Source organism: Oncorhynchus mykiss, chromosome 4, assembly GCF_057628025.1.
Source record: "Oncorhynchus mykiss isolate SJ-2025 chromosome 4, ASM5762802v1, whole genome shotgun sequence".
Taxonomy (NCBI): domain Eukaryota; kingdom Metazoa; phylum Chordata; class Actinopteri; order Salmoniformes; family Salmonidae; genus Oncorhynchus; species Oncorhynchus mykiss.
The window spans coordinates 7542107-7566473 of NC_143025.1; the positions used below are offsets into that span (position 1 = coordinate 7542107).

At 44.2% G+C, this 24367-nt stretch overlaps 2 protein-coding genes across 3 annotated transcripts; one reads left to right on the top strand and one right to left on the bottom strand.

Annotated features, from left to right (window-relative positions):
• Nucleotides 1-451: 451 nt before the first annotated feature.
• On the bottom strand, nt 452-8005 carry LOC110521191 (transmembrane protein 178B). Its single transcript, XM_021598631.3, has 4 exons — nt 6741-8005; nt 5714-5827; nt 4507-4644; nt 452-1629 (listed from the first exon to the last, which is right to left on the bottom strand). The coding sequence occupies exons 1-4, from the start codon at nt 7135-7137 to the stop codon at nt 1367-1369; spliced, it is 912 nt and encodes a 303-aa protein (XP_021454306.1). The 5' UTR covers nt 7138-8005; the 3' UTR covers nt 452-1366.
• A 2155-nt stretch (nt 8006-10160) lies between these two features.
• Nucleotides 10161-22812, top strand: LOC110521197 (transcription factor PU.1). Of its 2 annotated transcripts, XM_090231010.1 has the most exons (5): nt 10161-10797; nt 14401-14494; nt 14763-14962; nt 19704-19866; nt 21288-22812. In XM_090231010.1, exons 1-5 carry the CDS (start codon nt 10765-10767, stop codon nt 21605-21607), a joined length of 810 nt encoding a protein of 269 aa, XP_090087136.1. In that variant the 5' UTR covers nt 10161-10764; the 3' UTR covers nt 21608-22812. The 2 variants fall into 2 exon arrangements, with proteins under 2 accessions (XP_090087136.1, XP_090087137.1); XM_090231011.1 differs by lacking the exon at nt 14401-14494 and having other exon boundaries at nt 10459-10797.
• Nucleotides 22813-24367: the final 1555 nt, after the last annotated feature.

Here is a 24367-nt window from a genome sequence, read left to right on the forward strand (position 1 = left end):
CTCTAGCACTGAGATGCAGTGTTTTAGACCGCTGAACCAGGGTCTGTAGTGGCGCCTCTAGCACTGAGATGCAGTGTTTTAGACCGCTGAACCAGGGTCTGTAGTGACGCCTCTAGCACTGAGCTGCAGTGTTTTAGACAGCTGAACCAGGGTCTGTAGTGACGCCTCTAGCGCTGAGATGCAGTGTTTTAGACCGCTGAACCAGGGTCTGTAGTGACGCCTCTAGCACTGAGATGCAGTGTTTTAGACCGCTAAACCAGGGTCTGTAGTGACACCTCTAGCACTGAGATGCAGTGTTTTAAACCGCTGAACCACTCGGGAGCCCAGATCTATACGTTGCATAGATCTGCCACGGCCAGTATCACTGTCTCCTCTCACAGAGGGTCAGAGTCTGAATGGACCGGCTATCTTGTATTGTATAATCGTTACATTCCACAACCACAAGAGCAACGGTTTGTATCATCATTTTATTTTTCAAAAATATCTTGATGGTACTATCATGATCAGTAAACTTCAAGAACATCAAAACATTTCCCATCAAATACAATCTTGTATCTTAATGCTCATGTTGTTTTTTTAATACACACAAAAGCAAACCTGCATACATACATTTTCTAAATCGACATTTACATATTATTTTGTTTTCAATGGGTACAAACAGTAAAACTACTACACGATTGCCCTTTGAAAATGTGAGAATACACATCCTTGTTATTTTAATGTATTACAACTTAGCTTGGGGTATATCCTAACTTTGGGACTCGTGTCGAACTTTCACTTGGCCATGCATTGACGTCAATGGGAGAGTCAGTGAAAGATAGACTTAAGTAGAAGTTAGAATTCATCCCTTAAAGTTTGGCTATTATTGTTCTTCTGTGTTCTTTTATTTTTTTTTTAGAACCAGCATCAAAAGGTCAAAGGTACAGGAAGATATTTTAGGAGAGTAACTTCTCTCCTCTTTTAATAGCAAGCAATAACACCGAACAATTCATTATTGGGACAAAAAATATCATTTTGTAACTGTTGACATTTTGGAGGAAGAAGGAGGAAGAGGAGGACCGAAGACAAGAAGAACTGAATTCCTCCACAGTAAACAGTCACCATCCGACCCCCTCCAGCTGGAGAACCAGAGCCAATGTCTTTCTGTCTGTTTCTTTCTTTGTGCAGTCAGACACACAGCACTGACAGATCTTAGTTCTTAGTCCCTGGGGAACGTCTCCTGTCCAGTCAGAACAGAAAAACATCTCTTTTTCATAGAAGAAACAAGACTTAGGAGGGATGAGAGTCTTGTCACTGGAGATTCTGGCAGACACTGAATGTCACAAACTCCTGTATTCAACTCAAATAGTAGTTGATTTCTATGGGGTCACACACAGCCGTTCTCGTGTCGGGGCTTGCGTTGCGGCCTCTCTACCATGGTGTGAGGGACAGGGGGGTATAGGGAAGGAGCCAGGGTGCACAGGAAGCCGGCCAATAGGGTGAGACCTAGGCCCCCCCATGCGCAGAACATGGACCAACCGTATCCGTGACTGATGTCCTCTGGTATCCCATACATGTAGCGAGGATAACGGGACAGTTGGAAGTTGATCCCTGATACACATGTACACAGAGAGATGATACAGCACGTTCCTGATGGGACAGAGAGAGAAGAGGGTGAGAGAGACAGAGACAGAGACAGAGAGAGAGACAGAGAGAGGGTGAGAGAGACAGAGAGGGTGAGAGAGACAGAGAGGGTGAGAGAGAAAGAGAGAGGGAGAGAGAGAGAGAGACAGAGAGAGTGAGAGAGAGAGGGTCAGAGAGAGGGTGAGAGAGACAGCGAGAGGAAGAGAGACAGAGAGAGGGTGAGAGAGAGGAGGAGAGACAGAGAGAGGGTGAGAGAGACAGAGAGGGAGAGAGACAGAGAGAGTGAGAGAGAGAGGGTCAGAGAGAGGGTGAGAGAGACAGAGAGAGGAGGAGAGACAGAGAGAGGGTGAGAGAGAGGAGGAGAGACAGAGAGGGGTGAGAGAGATGAGGAGAGACAGAGAGAGGGTGAGAGAGAGGAAGAGAGACAGAGAGAGGGAGAGAGAGACAGAGAGAGGGTGAGAGAGACAGAGAGAGGGTGAGAGAGAGAGAGAGACAGAGAGAGAGAAGGTGAGAGAGGAAGAGAGACAGGGAGAGGGAGAGAGAGAGAGGGAGAGAGGGTGAGAGAGAGGAAGAGAGACAGAGAGAGGGAGAGAGAGACAGAGAGAGGGTGAGAGAGAGAGACAGAGAGAGGGTGAGAGAGAGGAAGAGAGACAGAGAGAGGGTGAGAGAGAGGAAGAGAGACAGAGAGAGGGAGAGAGAGACAGAGAGAGGGTGAGAGAGAGAGAGAGGGAGAGAGGGTGAGAGAGAGAGAGAGGGAGAGAGGGTGAGAGAGAGGAAGAGAGACAGAGAGAGAGACAGAGAGAGGGTGAGAGAGAGAGACAGAGAGAGAGTGAGAGAGAGGAAGAGAGACAGAGAGAGGGAGAGAGAGAGACAGAGAGGGAGGGAGAGAGTATATACAAGACTGTTTCATGCATTTATTGATGGTATTACAAGACCGTTTCAAGGTTTTTACTGCTAACCTACAAAGCATTACATGGGCTTGTTCCTACCTATCTTTCCGATTTGGTCCTGCCGTACATACCTACACTTATGCTACGGTCACAAGACGCAGGCCTCCTAACTGTCCCTAGAATTTCTAAGCAAACAGCTGGAGGCAGGGCTTTCTCCTATAGAGCTCCATTTTTACGGAATGGTCTGCCTACCCATGTGAGAGACGTAAACTCGGTCTCAACCTTTAAGTCTTTACTGAAGACTCATCTCTTCAGTGGGTTATATGATTGAGTGTAGTCTGGCCCAGGAGTGTGAAGGTGAACAGAAAGGCTCTGGAGCAACGAACCGCCCTTGCTGTCTCTGCCTGGCCGGTTCCCCTCTCTCCACTGGGATTCTCTGCCTCGAACCCTATTACAGGGGCTGAGTCACTGACTTACTAGGGCTCTTTCATACCGTCCCTAGGAGGGGTGCGTCACTTGAGAGGGTTAAGTCACTGACGTGATCTTCCTGTCTGGGTTGGCGCCCCCCCTTGGGTTGTGCCGTGGCGGATATCTTTGTGGGCTATACTCGGCCTTGTCTCAGGATGGTAAGTTGGTGGTTGAAGATATCCCTCTAGTGGTGTGGGGGCTGTGCTTTGGCAAAGTGGGTGGGGTTATATCCTTCCTGTTTGGCCCTGTCTGGGGGTATCATCAGATGGGGCCACAGTGTCTCCTGACCCCTCCTGTCTCAGCCTCCAGTATTTATGCTGCAGTAGTTTATGTGTCGGGGGGCTAGGGTCAGTTTGTTATATCTGGAGTACTTCTCCTGTCCTATCCGGTGTCCTGTGTGAATTTAAGTATGCTCTCTCTAATTCTCTCTTTCTTTCTCTCTCTCGGGGGACCTGAGCCCTGGGACCATGCCTCAGGACTACCTGACATGATGACTCCTTGCTGTCCCCAGTCCACCTGGCCGTGCTGCTGCTCCAGTTTCAACTGTTCTGCCTGCGGCTATTGAATCCTGACCTGTTCACTGGACGTGCTACCTGTCCCAGACCTGCTGTTTTCAACTCTCTAGATACGGCAGGAGCGGTAGAGATATTCTTAATGATCGGCTATGAAAAGCCAACTGACATTTACTCCTGGGGTGCTGACTTGCTGCACCCTCGACAACTACTGTGATTATTATTATTTGATCATGCTGGTCATTTATGAACATTTGAACATCTTGGCCATGTTCTGTTATAATCTCCACCCGGCACAGCCAGAAGAGGAATGGCCACCCCTCATAGCCTGGTTCCTCTCTAGGTTTCTTCCTAGGTTTTGGCCTTTCTAGGGAGTTTTTCCTAGCCATCGTGCTTCTACACCTGCATTGCTTGCTGTTTGGGGTTTTAGGCTGGGTTTCTGTACAGCACTTTGAGATATCAGCTGATGTAAGAAAGGCTATAGAAATAAATTTGATTTGATATTAGAGTGACTTCTGAATTCCAAATCGAACCCTAGTCCCTACTCCCTAACCACTCTTGCAGATCTGAGAGGATTTGATAGGTGGAAGCACTATGGTGACATTCCCACCAAGCCAATTAGAGGGCAGGGCAGGTAGCCTAGCCTATCCTAGCATTTAGAGCGCTGGGCAAGTAACCAAAATGTTGCTAGTTCAAATACCTGAGCAGACAACGTGAAAAGTCTGTCGATGTGCCCTTGAGCAAGGCACTTAACCCTAATTTGCTCCAGGGGTGCCGTGCTGTAAAACAACACATTTCACTGCACCTATCTGATGTGAGTATAGGGGCTAGAACAGAGGTAGATTCAGAAAATGTCTGCCCAGTAGGACGATGCCTCACTCTCCATAACAAACACTGTACCCCCCCCCAGTGGTACTTTATGGTATTGCTATGTATTCTGAAAACATCATTTGTCATTCACCTCCTATGAGGAAGAGCAGTCCATAGTGTGCGTGTGTTCTCTCAGAACCTACCTCCCATGAGAAACAGGAGTCCAGCTACGTACTGCATCAGGTCATGCTGCTGACAGCAGCCCAGAGCTCCGATCACCCAGCCGAACAGGATGATGGACACCGCCATGCCGATGAAGCTGGCTGTCATTCTCTGCAGGTCTACGCGAGGGGAGAGAGGAATTTGGGATGAAGAAATCAAGACGTCGACATAGTATTAAAATCATTTATTTTGCTGTGGTGGTGGCAATTTAGTTAAGACTGAAGGGTTGGAATTACACATTGACTGTTGAGGGTACTCAACGTCTCTTGGGAGTAATTGATGTCAATAATCTTTGACAATTGTGGGAGGGCCCACATTGATATTCCAATTCTAATGGATGGGGGAAGGGCTGATTTGGATAACATTATTTGGATAGTCCGTGCTTCTACACCTGCATTGCTTGCTGTTTGGGGTTTTAGGCTGGGTTTCTGTACAGCACTTTGAGATATCAGCTGACGTACGAAGGGCTATATAAATACATTTGATTTGATTTGATTTGATTTAGTCCATCTGTAGATGCTCTACAGAACAGCAGTAAAATTTCAAATAACTATCTACTAACCCTAACCCTTACCCATATTCTAAACCCAACCCTAACCTTAGTAAGCAGTTGCTTATAAACAGATAGTATGGCTATCTACTAACCCTAACCCTTACCCATATTCTAAACCCAACCCTAACCTTAGTAAGCAGTTGCTTATAAACAGATAGTATGGCTATCTACTAACCCGAACCCTTACCCATATTCTTAACCCAACCCTAACCTTAGTAAGCAGTTGCTTATAAACAGATAGTATGGCTATCTACTAACCCGAACCCTTACCCATATTCTAAACCCAACCCTAACCTTAGTAAGCAGTTGCTTATAAACAGATAGTATGGCTATCTACTAACCCGAACCCTTACCCATATTCTAAACCCAACCCTAACCTTAGTAAGCAGTTGCTTATCCTTACCCATATTCTTAACCCAACCCTAACCTTAGTTAGCAGTTGCTTATAAACAGATAGTATGGCTATCCGGGCTATCAACAAACTCTGTAAATAAAGTGTGACCCAGGTGTGTTCTGGGGGTTTCCCAGACACCCTTTAACCCCACTGTGTTTCCAACCGACCAGGCGCCATTTTGTAGGCTCTTTCTAATTCCCCCAGACCTAGATTGAAAGAGGGGTTTACGATGGTAACTTACGGAGTGCGTGCCACTCATCCTGACCAATAGTCTTGGTTATATTGACGCTCAGGTGTCTGGGGAGGGCTAAAGAAGAGTAGTAGTATTTTATCGGTGTGCAGCGTTGAACCAAACCTGCAGAGAAGGAACAAAAACAACAACACGTAGTTAGTTTCAATGTGTACAGGGGCTCTCTTGGAAAATATATATATATTTTTTTAAATCTCAATGTGACTCCCTGTTTAAATAAAGGTTAAATAAAAAAAATGGAGAGGCCATATTGAAATGACACATCTTTTTGCATATGTAGCCTACCTAGATTTATTTTGTTATTTTTTAAGGACTAGCAGCATGAACCATAGCTTCACCACATATACTCACATACAGTGTCAGTGTTAGTATGCAGTGTTTTTACATTGGCCTATGGTCTTAGTTTCAGCTCTGTAGCCTATAGGTTTTAATCCATAAATACCAAACAGACAAGTGGGGCCTATTCTAGTACAATATGACCCCATGAACACACTGACACAATGTTGAGATGACACAAATAAATCAAACGTCAACATTTGTGTCACATTGGCGTGTTTGGGGGCGGCAGGTAGCCTAGTGGTTAGAACGTTGGTCCATGTAACCGAGAGGTTGGTTGCTGGTTCGAATCCCCGAGCTGACAAGGTAAAAATCTGTCGTTCTGAACAAGGCAGTTACAACACTGTTCCCCGGTAGGCCGTCATTGTAAATAATAATTTATACTTAACTGACTTGCCTTGTTAAAAAATAAATTAAAGTCACTGTTTTATGAAATGATGGCTGAAATGCCGTGCTGTTGTTGTTGCTGCGTAGGCCTTGAATGTGGGCGGACCGCTAACCGCTAGATCAGCACCTCGGATAGCACCTCATGCAGAGCTCAAATTCCGATGGTGATTCGCTCTATTCACCACATCAATGAGCATGAATACGCCTTGTACTACGCCTTGTACTACAAGACTACAATGCCACTGACATTATATATAAACAATATATTGTGTGTGACGTGATCAAATGATGACACCTTTAAAGATAAGATCCTCTGTCTCCAGGTCGAATCCCTCTCGATGGCATTTCCTCCACAGCCCGGAGATGGTGGAGTTGTACTGCCGACTGCAGAGAGACTCCATGGCCGGGGCAGGGGGCAAAAAGTGCCGCTTAGCCCGCAGGAGAACTCCCCCACTCGACCCCTTCCTCTCCACGTTATTCTCCTTCGGTAACATACGTAGTGGGAGATTCTGGTTGGAGATATAGATGAATCCAGGGTCGTTTCTTTTGTTGGAATAATTCTTACAACGTTCCTTGTGCCTCCTCGCATCCGTCTCGTACCAATTGTCAGTACATATTGCGACTGCTATGAGCCCCAGAGCGCAAAAAGACAAAAACAGTCCCGCCACCGTCAATGTCCTCATAGCAGACATGATGTTCCACGGCGCGCGGTTTAGAAGAGATGCCTCCTGTTCTACGCCCGGAGGGTTCCAGCCGCCTGGATAATTCCTTCCACTGGACAGCAATCAATGGTTCGTGGGGGGGGATGTCGTCGCTCTCTGCCGCAGCACCAAGATTATAATACTGTGATGACCGTATAACGATATAATGCTAGGCCATTATTGACAACGGATCACAAATACTATCGTTAATTGTCCCAGCACGACCAAATACCAACATTACGTTGTATAAAATTGTTTTGTTTTTTTAAAAGCATTCGGTGATTTATATCAGGACGGGCCTGTATTTTGGTTCATTTCTCTCTTGCTGTGGGTCTGTCCAATATTGCTCGAGGGATGTATTAGCGAGTCCACTAGTCGATGCCAGCAGATGGAGACAGAGCAAACATTTGATAATGCATGGGCCAGCACAATATAATTGTATGTTCACTGTTCATATAGTCAAATAAATAAAGTACGAGATAGAGTTTACAGTACATTTAACAGAATAGTGTTAGGACTGATACCCAAACAACTCAGCACATTGCCACCCTTCAGATAGCCATGTTTGTTTCTCTCCACCCTTCAGGTAGCCATGTTTGTTTCTCTCCACCCTTCAGGTAGCCATGTTTGTCTCTCTCTACCCTTCAGGTAGCCATGTTTGTCTCTCTCTACCCTTCAGGTAGCCATGTTTGTTTCTCTCCAACCTTCAGGTAGCCATGTTTGTTTCTCTCCAACCTTCAGGTAGCCATGTTTGTTTCTCTCCACCCTTCAGGTAGCCATGTTTGTTTCTCTCTACCCTTCACGTAGCCATGTTTGTTTCTCTCCAACCTTCAGGTAGCCATGTTTGTTTCTCTCCAACCTTCAGGTAGCCATGTTTGTTTCTCTCCAACCTTCAGGTATCCATGTTTGTTTCTCTCTACCCTTCAGGTAGCCATGTTTGTTTCTCTCTACCCTTCAGGTAGCCATGTTTGTTTCTCTCTACCCTTCAGGTAGCCATGTTTGTTTCTCTCCAACCTTCAGGTAGCCATGTTTGTTTCTCTCTACCCTTCAGGTAGCCATGTTTGTTTCTCTCTACCCTTCAGGTAGCCATGTTTGTTTCTCTCCAACCTTCAGGTATCCATGTTTGTTTCTCTCTACCCTTCACGTAGCCATGTTTGTCTCTCTCCACCCTTCAGGTAGCCATGTTTGTTTCTCTCTACCCTTCGGGTAGCCATGTTAGTTTCTCTGTACCCTTCAGGTAGCCATGTTTGTTTCTCTGTACCCTTCAGGTAGCCATGTTTGTTTCTGTGGGGCCGGCTGGAGATGAGCTGTGTTGAGTTTGTTTGGTGGTTGGTGAGTCTGGTTGGAATGGCTGCTGCAACCCTTGTGTCTTTGAGTCATGAGAGAAAGAGAGAGACATATAGGGGTTTTCTCTAACTGACCTCATCAGGTGTTTTTCCATAATTTAAGATTAGTTTAGCTGAGACAAATTATTCATCCAAAATGGCACCCTATTCTCTATATAATGCACTACTTTTGACCAATGCCCTATTGCTCGTGGTCAAAAGTAGTGCATTATACAGACGTGGGATCTTAATTTGAGCCAGTTTGCTACAAAATGATAATAATCCTGCAGCAACAGGAAATGTGAATTATTATGTGAATTATAATTATTGGACATATTTGTAGGGGTTGATACACTTTTTTGTAAGGAAAATTAAAGTCTGAAATTTTAAAGTGGAAATTCCCACATTTCAGAAGCTTTTTTAAACCTCAAATACACGACAAGTTTTAAAATGTCCTGCATTGCAGGAAGGTTCTCCTGCAACGTGACCAAATTAAGATCCTACATCGGTACAGGGAAACGGTTGCCATTGGGGACTGAGATAGGGCCCTGGTCAAACGTAGCCCTCTAAGAGTGCCTATGGGTTCTGGTCTAAAGTAGTGCACTACATAGGGAATAGGGTTCTATGGGGCTCTGATCTAAAGTAGTGCACTACATAGGGAATAGGGTTCCATAGGGCTCTGGTCTAAAGTAGTGCACTACATAGGGAATAGGGTTCCATAGGGCTCTGGTCTAAAGTAGTGCACTGTATAGGGAATAGGGTGCCATTGAGTACTGAGAGACAGTTGCTGTGGAGATGCTTTGAGAGTTGTGTAAGAGAGAGACGGGTGTTTTCTGCAGATCTAACAACCTTCCTGCAGGGACAAGAATATACACTCTAACATGTCGGGGGGAAAAAAACACAAGAATCTTCACACATTGGCATTAATAGGAGGTTCTGTTACTGATGATACTAGCCTCTTGTTTAAAAGCAGATTTAGACAAAAAATATAGTTTAAAAAAAAAAATAATAATAATCTGGGTTCCAAAAACAACCAACGTAACAACAGGTCTGAGGCCAGCAATATGATGCAACTGTCCAAAACAAAAACTGTGTTTCCACCAATCATGAGAATAATGATGTCTTTCTGTACCATCACGTACGTAACTATACAATTCAATCCATGCATCTTGGTTCCCAGGCATCTTTGGGTTGTGGTGGCTTGCAGTTGTTTTTCTCATTGTCATGACTCATGTATCTAATAAGGAATTGAATCCGTTGGTTCAATCACAGTTCCTCATTTAAGAGTGTGTGTGTGTGTGTGTGTGTGTGTGTGTGTGTGTGTGTGTGTGTGTGTGTGTGTGTGTGTGTGTGTGTGTGTGTGTGTGTGTGTGTGTGTGTGTGTGTGTGTGTGTGTAAATGTGTGTTTGTGTGTAAATGTGTGTGTATGTATTTATGTGTGTGTGTGTATGTACACTACCATTCAAAAGTTTAGGGTCACTCCTTGTTTTTGAAAGAAAAGCACATTTTCTGTCCATTAAAATAACATCATATTGTTTAGAAATACAGTGTAGATATTGTTAATGTTGTAAATGACTATTTATATTTATTTATTCACTGTGTTCATTCAATCTATTTATCTGTAGCTCTATGTGTCACTGTGTCACTTCCTCCAATGTATTATATAGGACAGGACCTTTAATTTTAAAAAAAGGGAACAAGCGCTTTTCCCAACTTCACTTTTGGTTCAGACTTCTCTCAAAACTCTTCAACAATAACCTCTTATCTAAGTCAATGTTTTGACGTATTTACTGACAATACCATTATAAACAATATCACTGTTATAAACAGTAGCTATAACTCTCCCACGAGTAAAAAACATGTTTTTTTATGTTCAGTTATTTTAGTGCATTTACCAGATATAATAGTTAAAATCCTGAAAGATAGGTTGAGTCATTGTTTAAAATCTTGTCAGAAAAGCAGTGAGACCAAACCCATGAATGTGAATATGATTGGTTCACATCCTCTGACAAATCAGCAACTGTCAGGAATTGGATAAAGGTGATAGAAGTGGAAGTAGAGTAATGGTGTCGGTTTTAATGCTCTCAGCATTGTTTTTCAGCTCTGTTTGATCTGATAGTGGTCAACTGTCAACATTTGTATACAAACTTTTAAAAAAAGGATTTCAATCAGAATTTCAATCAGAAATTCAAGGGAATTAAATCTAAAGGATATTTCTCAGTTAGTTCATGTAATCGTAACTGTGTGTTTTTTAAAAGCGCTAAACTCACAAGGCTCTTCTAAAGTCATCTCCATGCATATGATGGAAAGCTACATCATATCATCTGTAAGTATTTTGTGTGCATTTTGTTTGTTGCAAATGTGGCTGAGAAATGTGTTAAAAGTACATGTGAAATATGCCAAAATGTGGGTAAATTGTCAATTTACGAGCTGTTCTTTATGATTTTTGTTAAATATATAATAAACTTTGTATTTATATCCAATGAGATGTGTATTACATTGTACAATTGGCCCAGCGTCGCCCCTGTTTGGCCGTCATTGTAAATATTAATTTATTCTTAACTGACTTGCCTAGTTAAATAAAGTTTAAATAAATAAATTATATATATATATATATATTATATACACACACTACCGTTCAAAAGTTTGGGATCACTTAGAAATGTCCTTGTTTTTGAAAGAAGAGCACATTTTCCGTCCACTAAAAATAACATCAAATTGATCAGAAACACAGATTGCAAAAGATTGTGTTTCAAAGAATGGGTAATTCTATATACTGTAGGCTGAGTACATATCTTACTAGTGAGATATATACTGTATATATACACTACCGCCACTTAGAAATGTCCTTGTTTTTGAAAAAATTTAATAATTTAAATTAAAATAACATCAAATTGATCAGAAATACAGTGTAGACATTGTTAATGTTGTAAATGACTATTGTAGCTGGAAACGGCTGATTTTTTAATGGAATATCTACATAGGTGCACAGAGGCCCATTATCAGCAGCCATCACTCCTGTGTTCCAATGGCACGTTGTGTTAGCTAATCTAAGTTTATCGTTTAATAAAAGGCAAATTTATCATTAGAAAACCCTTTTGCAATTATGTTAGCACAACTTGATAAACAGACCCGCAAAACACCAGTCTCAACGTCAACAGTGAAGAGGCGACTCCGGGATGCTGGCCTTCTAGGCAGAGTAGCAAAGAAAAAGCCATATTTCGAACTGGCCAATAAGAAGAAAAGATTAAGACGGCAAAAGAACACAGACACGGGACAGAGGAACTCTGCCAGGAAGGCCAGCATCCCGGAGTCACCTCTTCACTGTTGACATTGAGACTGGACAGAGGAACTCTGCTTAGAAGGCCAGCATCCCGGAGTTGCCTCTTCACTGTTGACGTTGACACTGGACAGAGGAACTCTGCCTAGAAGGCCAGCATCCCGGAGTTGCCTCTTCACTGTTGACGTTGACACTGGACAGAGGAACTCTGCCTAGAAGGCCAGCATCCCGGAGTCACCTCTTCACTGTTGACGTTGACACTGGACAGAGAAACTCTGCCTTGAAGGCCAGCATCCCGGAGTCACCTCTTCACTGTTAATGTTGAGACTGGACAGAGGAACTCTGCCTAGAAGGCCAGCATCCCGGAGTTGCCTCTTCACTGTTGACATTGAGACTGGACAGAGGAACTCTGCCTTGAAGGCCAGCATCCCGGAGTCACCTCTTCACTGTTGACGTTGACACTGGACAGAGGAACTCTGCCTAGAAGGCCAGCATCCCGGAGTCACCTCTTCACTGTTGACGTTGACACTGGACAGAGGAACTCTGCCTAGAAGGCCAGCATCCCGGAGTCACCTCTTCACTGTTGACGTTGACACTGGACAGAGGAACTCTGCCTTGAAGGCCAGCATCCCGGAGTCACCTCTTCACTGTTAATGTTGAGACTGGACAGAGGAACTCTGCCTAGAAGGCCAGCATCCCGGAGTCACCTCTTCACTGTTGACATTGACACTGGACAGAGGAACTCTGCCTAGAAGGCCAGCATCCCGGAGTCACCTCTTCACTGTTGACGTTGACACTGGACAGAGGAACTCTGCCTTGAAGGCCAGCATCCCGGAGTCACCTCTTCACTGTTAATGTTGAGACTGGACAGAGGAACTCTGCCTAGAAGGCCAGCATCCCGGAGTCACCTCTTCACTGTTGACATTGAGACTGGACAGAGGAACTCTGCCTTGAAGGCCAGCATCCCGGAGTCACCTCTTCACTGTTGACGTTGACACTGGACAGAGGAACTCTGCCTAGAAGGCCAGCATCCCGGAGTCACCTCTTCACTGTTGACGTTGACACTGGACAGAGGAACTCTGCCTAGAAGGCCAGCATCCCGGAGTCACCTCTTCACTGTTGACGTTGACACTGGACAGAGGAACTCTGCCTTGAAGGCCAGCATCCCGGAGTCACCTCTTCACTGTTAATGTTGAGACTGGACAGAGGAACTCTGCCTAGAAGGCCAGCATCCCGGAGTCACCTCTTCACTGTTGACATTGAGACTGGACAGAGGAACTCTGCCTAGAAGGCCAGCAGCCCGGAGTCACCTCTTCACTGTTGACGTTGACACTGGACAGAGGAACTCTGCCTTGAAGGCCAGCATCCCGGAGTCACCTCTTCACTGTTAATGTTGAGACTGGACAGAGGAACTCTGCCTAGAAGGCCAGCATCCCGGAGTCACCTCTTCACTGTTGACATTGAGACTGGACAGAGGAACTCTGCCTAGAAGGCCAGCAGCCCGGAGTCACCTCTTCACTGTTGACGTTGACACTGGACAGAGGAACTCTGCCTTGAAGGCCAGCATCCCGGAGTCACCTCTTCACTGTTGACGTTGAGACTGGACAGAGGAACTCTGCCTAGAAGGCCAGCATCCCGGAGTCACCTCTTCACTGTTGACATTGAGACTGGACAGAGGAACTCTGCCTAGAAGGCCAGCATCCCGGCGTCACCTCTTCACTGTTGACATTGACACTGGACAGAGGAACTCTGCCTAGAAGGCCAGCATCCCGGAGTCACCTCTTCACTGTTGACGTTGACACTGGACAGAGGAACTCTGCCTAGAAGGCCAGCATCCCGGAGTTGCCTCTTCACTGTTGACGTTGAGACTGGTGTTTTGCGGGTACTATTTAATGAAGCTGCCAGTTGAAGACTTGTGAGGTGTCTGTTTCTCAAATTAGACAATCCAATGTACTTGTCCTCTTGCTCAGTTGTGCACCGGGGCCTCCCACTCCTCTTTCTATTCTGGTTAGAGACAGTTTGCGCTGTTCTGTGAAGGGAGTAGTGCACAGCATTGTACGAGATATTCAGTTTCTTGGCAATTTCTCGCATGGAATAGCCTTCATTTCTCAGAACAAGAATAGACTGACGAGTTTCAGAAGAAAGTTCTTTGTTTCCTGTAATCGAACCCACAACTGCCGATGCTCCAGATACTCAACTAGTCCAGTTTTATTGCTTCTTTAATCAGAACAACAGTTTTCAGCTGTGCTAACATAATTGCAAAACGGTTTTCTAATGATCAATTAGCCTTTTAAAATGATATAATAGGATTAGCTAACACAACGTGTCATTGGAACACAGGAGTGATGGCTGCTGATAATGGGCCTCTGTATGCCTATGTAGATATTCCATTTTAAAAAATCAGCCGTTTCCAGCTACAATAGTCATTTACAACATTAACAATGTCTACACTGTATTTCTGATCCAAATTATTTAATTTTTTCAAAAACAAGGACATTTCTAAGTGGCGGTAGTGTATATATACAGGATATATCTCACTAGTAAGATATGTACTCAGCCTACAGTATATAGAATTACCCATTCTTTGAAACACAATCTTTTGCAATCTACCTTAATTTTTGACATGTATGAGATCTTTCTTTCCCAAAGGCATCCGAAGAAATAATCTCATATGAACCCGAGAATTATAGATCACCAGTAGAGATATACTCGTATCTCACCAATGTTGGAGAACTTCACGACGGTGGGTGGCAAAAACACACTATGAACATGGTGATAAAGATTCACTCGTTAAATATTGAATAGCTGTCCGATAAGGTTGCGATCAATTCAATTCAGTCAGTTTCACAAGTAAACAATTGAAATTCCAATTGTCCTCATTGAAAATAAATTACGTTACTTAAAGCCTGACAGTAAAATGCTTTTTTAACTAGTTGTAAGCATGTATGTATGAGCCTTTATAATGTCTCATATCAATGCTTATAATATGTTGTGTCTCTCTTATGGTTTAGAAAACGGTTGGGATTACCACTCTGACAGAGGCATGCACCAGAGTGACTTGTTGGACACTTCCTCACAAGAGAGTCACCTGACAGAGCTCCAGAGTGTCCATTCCCAACAACTCCTCCACCCCTATCGCTACCCCGATACCGACACCCTCCATCTGCCACTAGTAGACCCAGGACTGGGACCCCTAACCCTAACCTCACAGGTTAGTTCAACTCTAGTAAACCCAGGACTGGGACCCCAAACCCCACAGGTTAGTCCAACTCTAGTAGACCCAGGACTGGGACCCCTAACCCCACAGGTTAGTCCAACTCTAGTAGACCCAGGACTTGGACCCCTAACTCCACAGGTTAGTCCAAGTCTAGTAGACCCAGGACTGGGACCCTTACCCATCTCCCCACAGGTTAGTCCAACTCAAGTAAACCCAGGACTGGGACCCCTAACCCCACAGGTTAGATCAACTCTAGTAAACCCAGGACTGGAACCCCTAACCCCACAGGTTAGTTCAACTCTAGTAGACCCAGGACTGGGACCCCTAACCCCACAGGTTAGTCCAACTCTAGTAGACCCAGGACTGGGACCCCGAACCCCACAGGTTAGTCCAACTCTAGTAAACCCAGGACTGGGACCCCAAACCCCACAGGTTAGTCCAACTCTAGTAAACCCAGGACTGGGACCCCAAACCCCACAGGTTAGTCCAACTCTAGTAGACCCAGGACTGGGACCCCTAACCCCACAGGTTAGTCCAACTCTAGTAGACCCAGGAATGGGACCCTTACCCATCTCCCCACAGGTTAGTCCAACTCTAGTAGACCCAGGACTGGGACCCCTAACCCCACAGGTTAGATCAACTCTAGTAGACCCAGGACTGGGACCCCTAACCCCACAGGTTAGTTCAACTCTAGTAAACCCAGGACTGGAACCTTTAACCCCACAGGTTAGTTCAACTCTAGTAGACCCAGGACTGGGACCCCTAACCCCACAGGTTAGTCCAACTCTAGTAGACCCAGGACTGGGACCCCGAACCCCACAGGTTAGTCCAACTCTAGTAAACCCAGGACTGGGACCCCAAACCCCACAGGTTAGTCCAACTCTAGTAAACCCAGGACTGGGACCCCAAACCCCACAGGTTAGTCCAACTAGTAGACCCAGGACTGGGACCCCTAACCCCACAGGTTAGTCCAACTCTAGTAGACCCAGGAATGGGACCCTTACCCATCTCCCCACAGGTTAGTCCAACTCTAGTAGACCCAGGACTGGGACCCCTAACCCCACAGGTTAGATCAACTCTAGTAGACCCAGGACTGGGACCCCTAACCCCACAGGTTAGTTCAACTCTAGTAAACCCAGGACTGGAACCCTTAACCCCACAGGTTAGTTCAACTCTAGTAGACCCAGGACTGGGACCCCTAACCCCACAGGTTAGTCCAACTCTAGTAGACCCAGGACTGGGACCCCAAACCCCACAGGTTAGTCCAACTCTAGTAAACCCAGGACTGGGACCCCAAACCCCACAGGTTAGTCCAACTCTAGTAAACCCAGGACTAGGACCCCAAACCCCACAGGTTAGTCCAACTCTAGTAGACCCAGGACTGGGACCCCAAAACCCACAGGTTAGTCCAACTCTAGTAGACCCAGAACTGGGACCCCCTAACCCCACAGGTTAGTTCAACTCTAGTAGACCCAGGACTGGGACCCCTAACCCCACAGGTTAGTTCAACTCTAGTAAACCCAGAACTGGAACCCCTAACCCCACAGGTTAGTTCAACTCTAGTAGACCCAGGACTGGGACCCCTAACCCCACAGGTTAGTCCAACTCTAGTAAACCCAGGACTGGGACCCTTACCCATCTCCCCACCCTTACCCATCTCCCCACAGGTTAGTCCAACTCTAGTAGACCCAGGACTGGGACCCTTACCCATCTCCCCACCCTTACCCATCTCCCCACAGGTTAGTCCAACTCTAGTAGACCCAGGACTGGGACCCTTACCCATCTCCCCACAGGTTAGTCCAACTCTAGTAGACCCAGGAATGGGACCCCTAACCCCACAGGTTAGTCCAACTCTAGTAGACCCAGGAATGGGACCCCTAACCCCACAGGTTAGTCCAAGTCTAGTAGACCCAGGAATGGGACCCTTACCCATCTCCCCACAGGTTAGTCCTACTCTGTCTCTGATTGTCTTGGCAACTTATGCTGTATGTATAATAAAATTAGCATTTCAGAGGAGAACAGTGTCAAAGTTGTGAAAAATATAAAATATGTATTGGCATAAAGTAACTCTGACAGATGACCTAACATGCAGCCCATGATGAAAGATTCCAAGGCCTTTTATGGTATAGTGGTATACATGATTACTATCAACAATGTACAATATCTAGAGAGGTTAGTATAGTGGTATACATGATTACTATCAACAATGTACAATATCTAGAGAAGTTAGTATAGTGGTATACATGATTACTATCAACAATGTACAATATCTAGAGAGGTTAGTATAGTGGTATACATGATTACTATCAACAATGTACAATATCTAGAGAGGTCAGTATAGTGGTATACATGATTACTATCCACAATGTACAATATCTAGAGAGGTTAGTATAGTAGTATACATGATTACTATCAACAATGTACAATATCTAGAGAGGTTAGTATAGTGGTATACATGATTACTATCAACAATGTACAATATCTAGAGAGGTCAGTATAGTGGTATACATGATTACTATCAACAATGTACAATATCTAGAGAGGTCAGTATAGTAGTATACATGATTACTATCAACAATGTACAATATCTAGAGAGGTTAGTATAGTGGTATACATGATTACTATCAACAATGTACAATATCTAGAGAGGTCAGTATAGTGGTATACATGATTACTATCAACAATGTACAATATCTAGAGAAGTTAGTATAGTGGTATACATGATTACTATCAACAATGTACAATATCTAGAGATAATACTCTCTGTATTTGAGAGGGAGTACAGAAAGGGGACTGGATGTTATGTGATGTTATGTCTACACAGTTGTCTGTGCTGACAGTGGGTTGCTCAAAGATGCGCTTTTTTTCTGAGCGAGGGTACGTTTAGCCACGACCACTAGCCTAGCAGGGGAAAGAGCAGCAGAATAGTGCACACTCACCAACCGCTGGGCTGTGGATAGTCTAGGCTACACCTCAGTTACTCAACCTCCTTATTGAGACATCATCTGAGGCACTGCAATGAGTGGGGGAGGAAAACCTGGAGAATGGCTTTGGAGGCTATAGAAGAATGGCTTTGGGAGCTATAGAAGAATGGCTTTGGAGGCTATAGGATAATGGCTTTGGGGGCTATAGGAGAATGGCTTTGGAGGCTATAGAAGAATGGCTTTGGGGGCTATAGGAGAATGGCTTTGGGGGCTATAGGAGAATGGCTTTGGAGGCTATAGGAGAATGGCTTTGGGGGCTATAGGAGAATGGCTTTGGGGGCTATAGAAGAATGCTTTGGGGGCTATAGGAGAATGGCTTTGGAGGCTATAGAAGAATGCTTTGGGGGCTATAGGAGAATGGCTTTGGAGGCTATAGGAGAATGGCTTTGGAGGCTATAGGAGAATGGCTTTGGAGGCTATAGAAGAATGTTTTGGGGGCTATAGGAGAATGGCTTTGGAGGCTATAGGAGAATGGTTTGGGGGCTATAGGAGAATGGCTTTGGGGGCTATAGAAGAATGGCTTTGGAGGCTATAGGAGAATGGCTTTGGGGGCTATAGGAGAATGGTTTGGGGGCTATAGAAGAATGGCTTTGGGGGCTATAGAAGAATGGCTTTGGAGGCTATAGGAGAATGGCTTTGGGGGCTATAGGAGAATGGCTTTGGGGGCTATAGGAGAATGGCTTTGGAGGCTATAGAAGAATGCTTTGGGGGCTATAGGAGAATGGCTTTGGGGGCTATAGAAGAATGGCTTTGGAGGCTATAGGAGAATGGCTTTGGGGGCTATAGGAGAATGGCTTTGGAGGCTATAGGAGAATGGCTTTGGGGGCTATAGGATAATGGCTTTGGGGGCTATAGGAGAATGGCTTTGGAGGCTATAGGAGAATGGCTTTGGGGGCTATAGAAGAATGGCTTTGGGGGCTATAGAAGAATGGCTTTGGAGGCTATAGGAGAATGGCTTTGGGGGCTATAGGAGAATGGCTTTGGAGGCTATAGGAGAATGGCTTTGGGGGCTATAGGAGAATGGCTTTTGGGGGCTATAGGAGAATGGCTTTGGGGGCTATAGGAGAATGGTTTTGGGGGCTATAGGAGAATGGCTTTGGGGGCTATAGGAGAATGGCTTTGGGGGCTATAGGATAATGGCTTTGCATTTGTGATAAGAAGTGAATCCCCACAGAATGACGTAAAAAACATCAGTCTCTAAAGCATTTGGCCTGGACTTTTAAGGGTATTTTTCAGTTACGACTGTCTGTCCATTGTGCTTTTGACAATTGCTTTTAGATTATATTTAGTTGACCTTCCACTACTTCCTCTTTCAGTGAGATGCCGGCCCATTTTGTCATTTTCAAAGTAACACAATCCAACAGTCTCTCAGGCCAGTCTACTAAAGCAACGGTTATTTATACAGGAGGTGTGTAGTTGATCACCAAATCACAGAGTAATAAAAGCAAACACAATACTAAGCCTAACAGAATCAAGGTCTTGTTTTTTTATTTTTAACTCTGCATTGTTGGGCACGTAAGCAAGCATTTCACGGTTAAGTCTACATCCGTTGTGTTCGGCGCATGTGACAAATACAATTTTATTTGAAATATTTCTATTTCAGTGGGCCTGCCTAGATAAAGAGGGTTTCCGACCTTTCATCCAGAACTTGTGCTCAAAATGGCTCCCCAATGTGTTATATGTCATATAGATGCTAAATAAAACATACAGTACAACCATCCGTCAAATGATCTGTCCATTCTTCTCCACAGATGCCTTATTGCAGCCGTACAGTGTATTACCATCAGCAGGCTCCCGTGTCCCCTAGCCGCTACTGCTCAGAGGAAGAGGGACCTGGGGGCCACAGCCCCACCCTGGAGGTGTCTGAGGGAGAGGAGGACTACGGAGACCATATCCCCTCTGGGGGAGACTCCAGTAAATCCTGACTAACTGACTGACTGATTGACTGTCTGACTGATTGACGGAGTGACTGACTGATTGACTGACTGATCTGGCTGACTGTCTGGTTGACTGACTGATCTGACTGATTGACTGACTGATTGTCTGACTGACTGACTAATTGTCTGACTGACTGACTGACGGATTGACTGACTAATTGTCTGACTGACTGATTGACTGACTGATTGGCTGACTGACTGACTAACTAATTGTCTGACTGACTGATTGGCTGACTGACTGATTGACTGATCTGGCTGACTGACTAATTGTCTGACTGACTGATTGACTGACTAATTGTCTGACTGATTGACTGACTGATTGACTGACTAATTGTCTGACTGACTGATTGACTGATCTGGCTGACTGACTGATTGACTGACTAATTGTCTGACTGACTGATTGACTGATCTGGCTGACTGACTAATTGTCTGTCTGACTGATTGACTGACTGATTGACTGATTGATTGACTGATCTGGCTGACTGACTGATGGACTGACTAATTGTCTGACTGACTGATTGACTGACTGATTGACTGACTAATTGTCTGACTGACTGATCTGGCTGACTGACTAATTGTCTGACTGACTGATTGACTGACTAATTGTCTGACTGATTGACTGACTCATTGTCTGACTGACTGATTGACTGATCTGGCTGACTGACTGATGGACTGACTAATTGTCTGACTGATTGATTGACTGACTCATTGTCTGACTGACTGATTGACTGATCTGGCTGACTGACTGATGGACTGACTAATTGTCTGACTGATTGATTGACTGACTGATTGACTGATATGGCTAATCTGGCCCACTTCTGGACCATAATTCTAACTGGGCCATAATACCTGGTAGATGTGGGCTGGATTTGGGCCATAATAGTGTTGTTGTCTGGGTAGTGTCCTATTCCGTACAGGGATCACTGTCAATGCAGAAGATTTACTATAATAATTATAATCCAAAAATAACCAACAATACATTTTAACCGGAGTATGGGCATGTGGAAACGAGTGGGTGTGTCGAAAGGAGTGGGCGTTTCAAAAGCAAGCAGCTAATTGGTCAGATATTACTGCTCTGCTTAACCAATCTGCCTTTTAGCTAACCCTAAAACTTTTCCTAACCTTACCCTAATTATCCTGACCTGCTACGTTAATTATCCTAACCTGCTTCGGAAGTTCTCCTAACCAGCTACGAAAAGTCAATTCTGACATAAACTGTATACCATCTAGTCAAAACCTCTAACCTATAGCAGAGCGCTTTTGACACACTCACTCCTTTCCACACGCCCACTACTCCAGGGTGCAGGTACCCTTAGTTGAAAATGGAGAAATTATAAGAAAATGGAATCCCATATGAATTCCTTATCTCCAATATCCCAACGATATCTCCCTATCCAGGTAGCAAGAGGAAGATCCGGCTGTACCAGTTCCTCCTGGATCTGCTGAAGAAAGGAGACATGAAAGATAGCGTGTGGTGGGTGGAAAGAGAGAAAGGTATCTTCCAGTTCTCTTCTAAACACAAGGAGACTCTGGCCAATCGATGGGGCATGCAAAAAGGAAACAGGAAGAAGATGACCTACCAGAAGATGGCCAGGGCCCTGCGGAACTACGGCAAGACGGGAGAAATCAAAAAAGTCAAGAAGAAACTGACCTACCAGTTCAGTTCAGAGGTACTGAGGAAAGTCTCAACTACAGAGAGGAGGCACTTCCCTCACTAAGGATACCAGAGATTGTTTATGTAATGCCTCTTTATACAGGCTTTGGGTTTAGGTCTACCCTCACTGATATGCATTGCAAATAGGACAATCAAATCAAAAATCTAATTTGATTGGTCACATAAACATGTTTAACAGATGTTATTGCGGGTGTAGCTAAATGCTTGTGTTCTTAGCTCCAACAGTGCAGTAGTATCTAACGATACACAAAAATACACACAAACCTAAAAGTTATAATGACTTTTCCCTGTTCACCCACGACTGCGTGGCCAAACACGACTCCAACACCATCATTAAGTTTTCTGACGACACAACAGTGACAACGATGAGACGGCCTATAGGGAGGAGGTCAGAGAACTGGCAGTGTTGTGCCAAGACAACAACCTCTCCCTCAATGTGAGCAAGACAAAGGAGCTGATCGTGGACTACAGGAAAAGGCGGGCCGAACAGGCCCCCATTAACATCGACGGGGCTGTAGTGGAGCGGGTTGAGAGCTTCAAGTTCACATCACCAACGAACTCTCATGGTCCAAACACACCAAGACAGTCGTGAAGAGGGCAGGACAAAACCTTTTCCCCCTCAGGAGACTGAATAGATTTGGCATGGGCCCCCAGATCCTCAAAAGGTTCTACAGCTGCACCATCGAGAGCATCCTGACCGGTTGCATCACCGCCTGGTATGGCAACTGCTCGGCATCTGACCGTAAGGCGCTACAGAGGGTAGTGCGAATGGCCCAGTACATCACTGTGGCCAAACTTCCTGCCATCCAAGACCTATATAATAGGCGGTGTCAGAGGAAAGCCCATACAATTGTCAGAGAGTCCAGTCCCCCAAGTTATAGACTGTTTTCTCTGCTACTGCACGGCAAGCAGTACCGGAGCACCAAGTCTAGGACCAAAAGTCTACTCAACAACTTCTACCCCCAAGCCATTAGACTGCTGAACAATTTTTTTCAATCGCCACCGGACAATTTACATTGACACCCCCCCCCCCCCTCCCCCGACTCGGGACCGGTGCCCCTGTATATAGCTGCGTTATTGTTATTCTTATTGTGTTACTTTTTATTTTAGTCTCCTTGGTAAATATTTTCTTCTTCTTGAACTGCACTGTTGGTTGAGGGCTTGTAAAGTAAAGCATTTCACGGTAGAGTCTACACTTGTTGTGTTTTGACGCATGTGGCAAATAAAGTTTGATTTGATTTGACTGTCTACTGTAGTTCTATGTCATCACAATTAAAATGATACTCTAGAGAAAATCAGGTAGCCTTAAACGTGTTTATGTTTCGACTTAATTGAACATGTCGTCGTCACATTCTGCGTTGCATCATCTTGCTCCTGACTCTCTATCTTTGGTGCTGTGAAGGAAAAAAAGCAATCAACTATATGCTTTGCAAATGCTGCACTTCTTAGAAAATCAGTGAGTGGAATGGAAGATGGATCTTAACCCCAAACAATGGAAACACTAGTCTATCATGAGTATAGACAATGGAAACACTAGTCTATCATGAGTATAGACAATGGAAACACTAGTCTATCATGAGTAAAGAATGGAAACACTAGTCTATCATGAGTAAAGAATGGAAACACTAGTCTATCATGAGTAAAGAATGGAAACACTAGTCTATCATAAGTATAGACAATGGAAACACTAGTCTATCATGAGTAAAGACAATGGAAACACTAGTCTATCATGAGTAAAGAATGGAAACACTAGTCTATCATAAGTATAGACAATGGAAACACTAGTCTATCATGAGTATAGACAATTGAAACACTAGTCTATCATGAGTAAAGAATGGAAACACTAGTCTATCATGAGTAAAGAATGGAAACACTAGTCTATCATGAGTAAAGACAATTGAAACACTAGTCTATCATGAGTAAAGAATGGAAACACTAGTCTATCATAAGTATAGACAATTGAAACACTAGTCTATCATGAGTAAAGAATGGAAACACTAGTCTATCATAAGTATAGACAATTGAAACACTAGTCTATCATGAGTAAAGAATGGAAACACTAGTCTATCATGAGTAAAGAATGGAAACACTAGTCTATCATGAGTAAAGACAATTGAAACACTAGTCTATCATGAGTAAAGAATGGAAACACTAGTCTATCATAAGTATAGACAATTGAAACACTAGTCTATCATGAGTAAAGAATGGAAACACTAGTCTATCATGAGTAAAGAATGGAAACACTAGTCTATCATGAGTAAAGACAATTGAAACACTAGTCTATCATGAGTAAAGAATGGAAACAGTAGTCTATCATGAGTAAAGACAATGGAAACACTAGTCTATCATGAGTAAAGACAATGGAAACACTAGTCTATCATGAGTAAAGAATGGAAACACTAGTCTATCATGAGTAAAGACAATGGAAACACTAGTCTATCATGAGTAAAGAATGGAAACACTAGTCTATCATAAGTATAGACAATGGAAACACTAGTCTATCATGAGTAAAGAATGGAAACACTAGTCTATCATGAGTAAAGAATGGAAACACTAGTCTATCATGAGTAAAGACAATGGAAACACTAGTCTATCATGAGTATAGACAATGGAAACACTAGTCTATCATGAGTTAAGACAATGGAAACACTAGTCTATCATGAGTAAAGACAATGGAAACACTAGTCTGTCATGAGTAAAGAATGGAAACACTAGTCTATCATGAGTAAAGACAACGGAAACACTAGTCTATCATGAGTAAAGACAATGGAAACAGTAGTCTATCATGAGTAAAGAATGGAAA

Bases quoted from the DNA above. Each gene is read 5' to 3' on its own strand.
- LOC110521191 (XM_021598631.3), bottom strand. From the start codon at position 7,137: ATGTCTGCTATGAGGACATTGACGGTGGCGGGACTGTTTTTGTCTTTT. The intron at 4,645-5,713 runs GTAAGTTACCAT...CCCCTCGCGTAG, and splicing joins GGATGAGTGGCACGCACTCC to ACCTGCAGAGAATGACAGCC. The intron at 1,630-4,506 runs GTAGGTTCTGAG...CTGTCCCATCAG, and splicing joins ACTCCTGTTTCTCATGGGAG to GAACGTGCTGTATCATCTCT.
- LOC110521197 (XM_090231010.1), top strand. From the start codon at position 10,765: ATGCATATGATGGAAAGCTACATCATATCATCT. The intron at 10,798-14,400 runs GTAAGTATTTTG...TCTTTCCCAAAG, and splicing joins AAAGCTACATCATATCATCT to GCATCCGAAGAAATAATCTC. The intron at 19,867-21,287 runs GTAAATCCTGAC...CTCCCTATCCAG, and splicing joins CCCCTCTGGGGGAGACTCCA to GTAGCAAGAGGAAGATCCGG.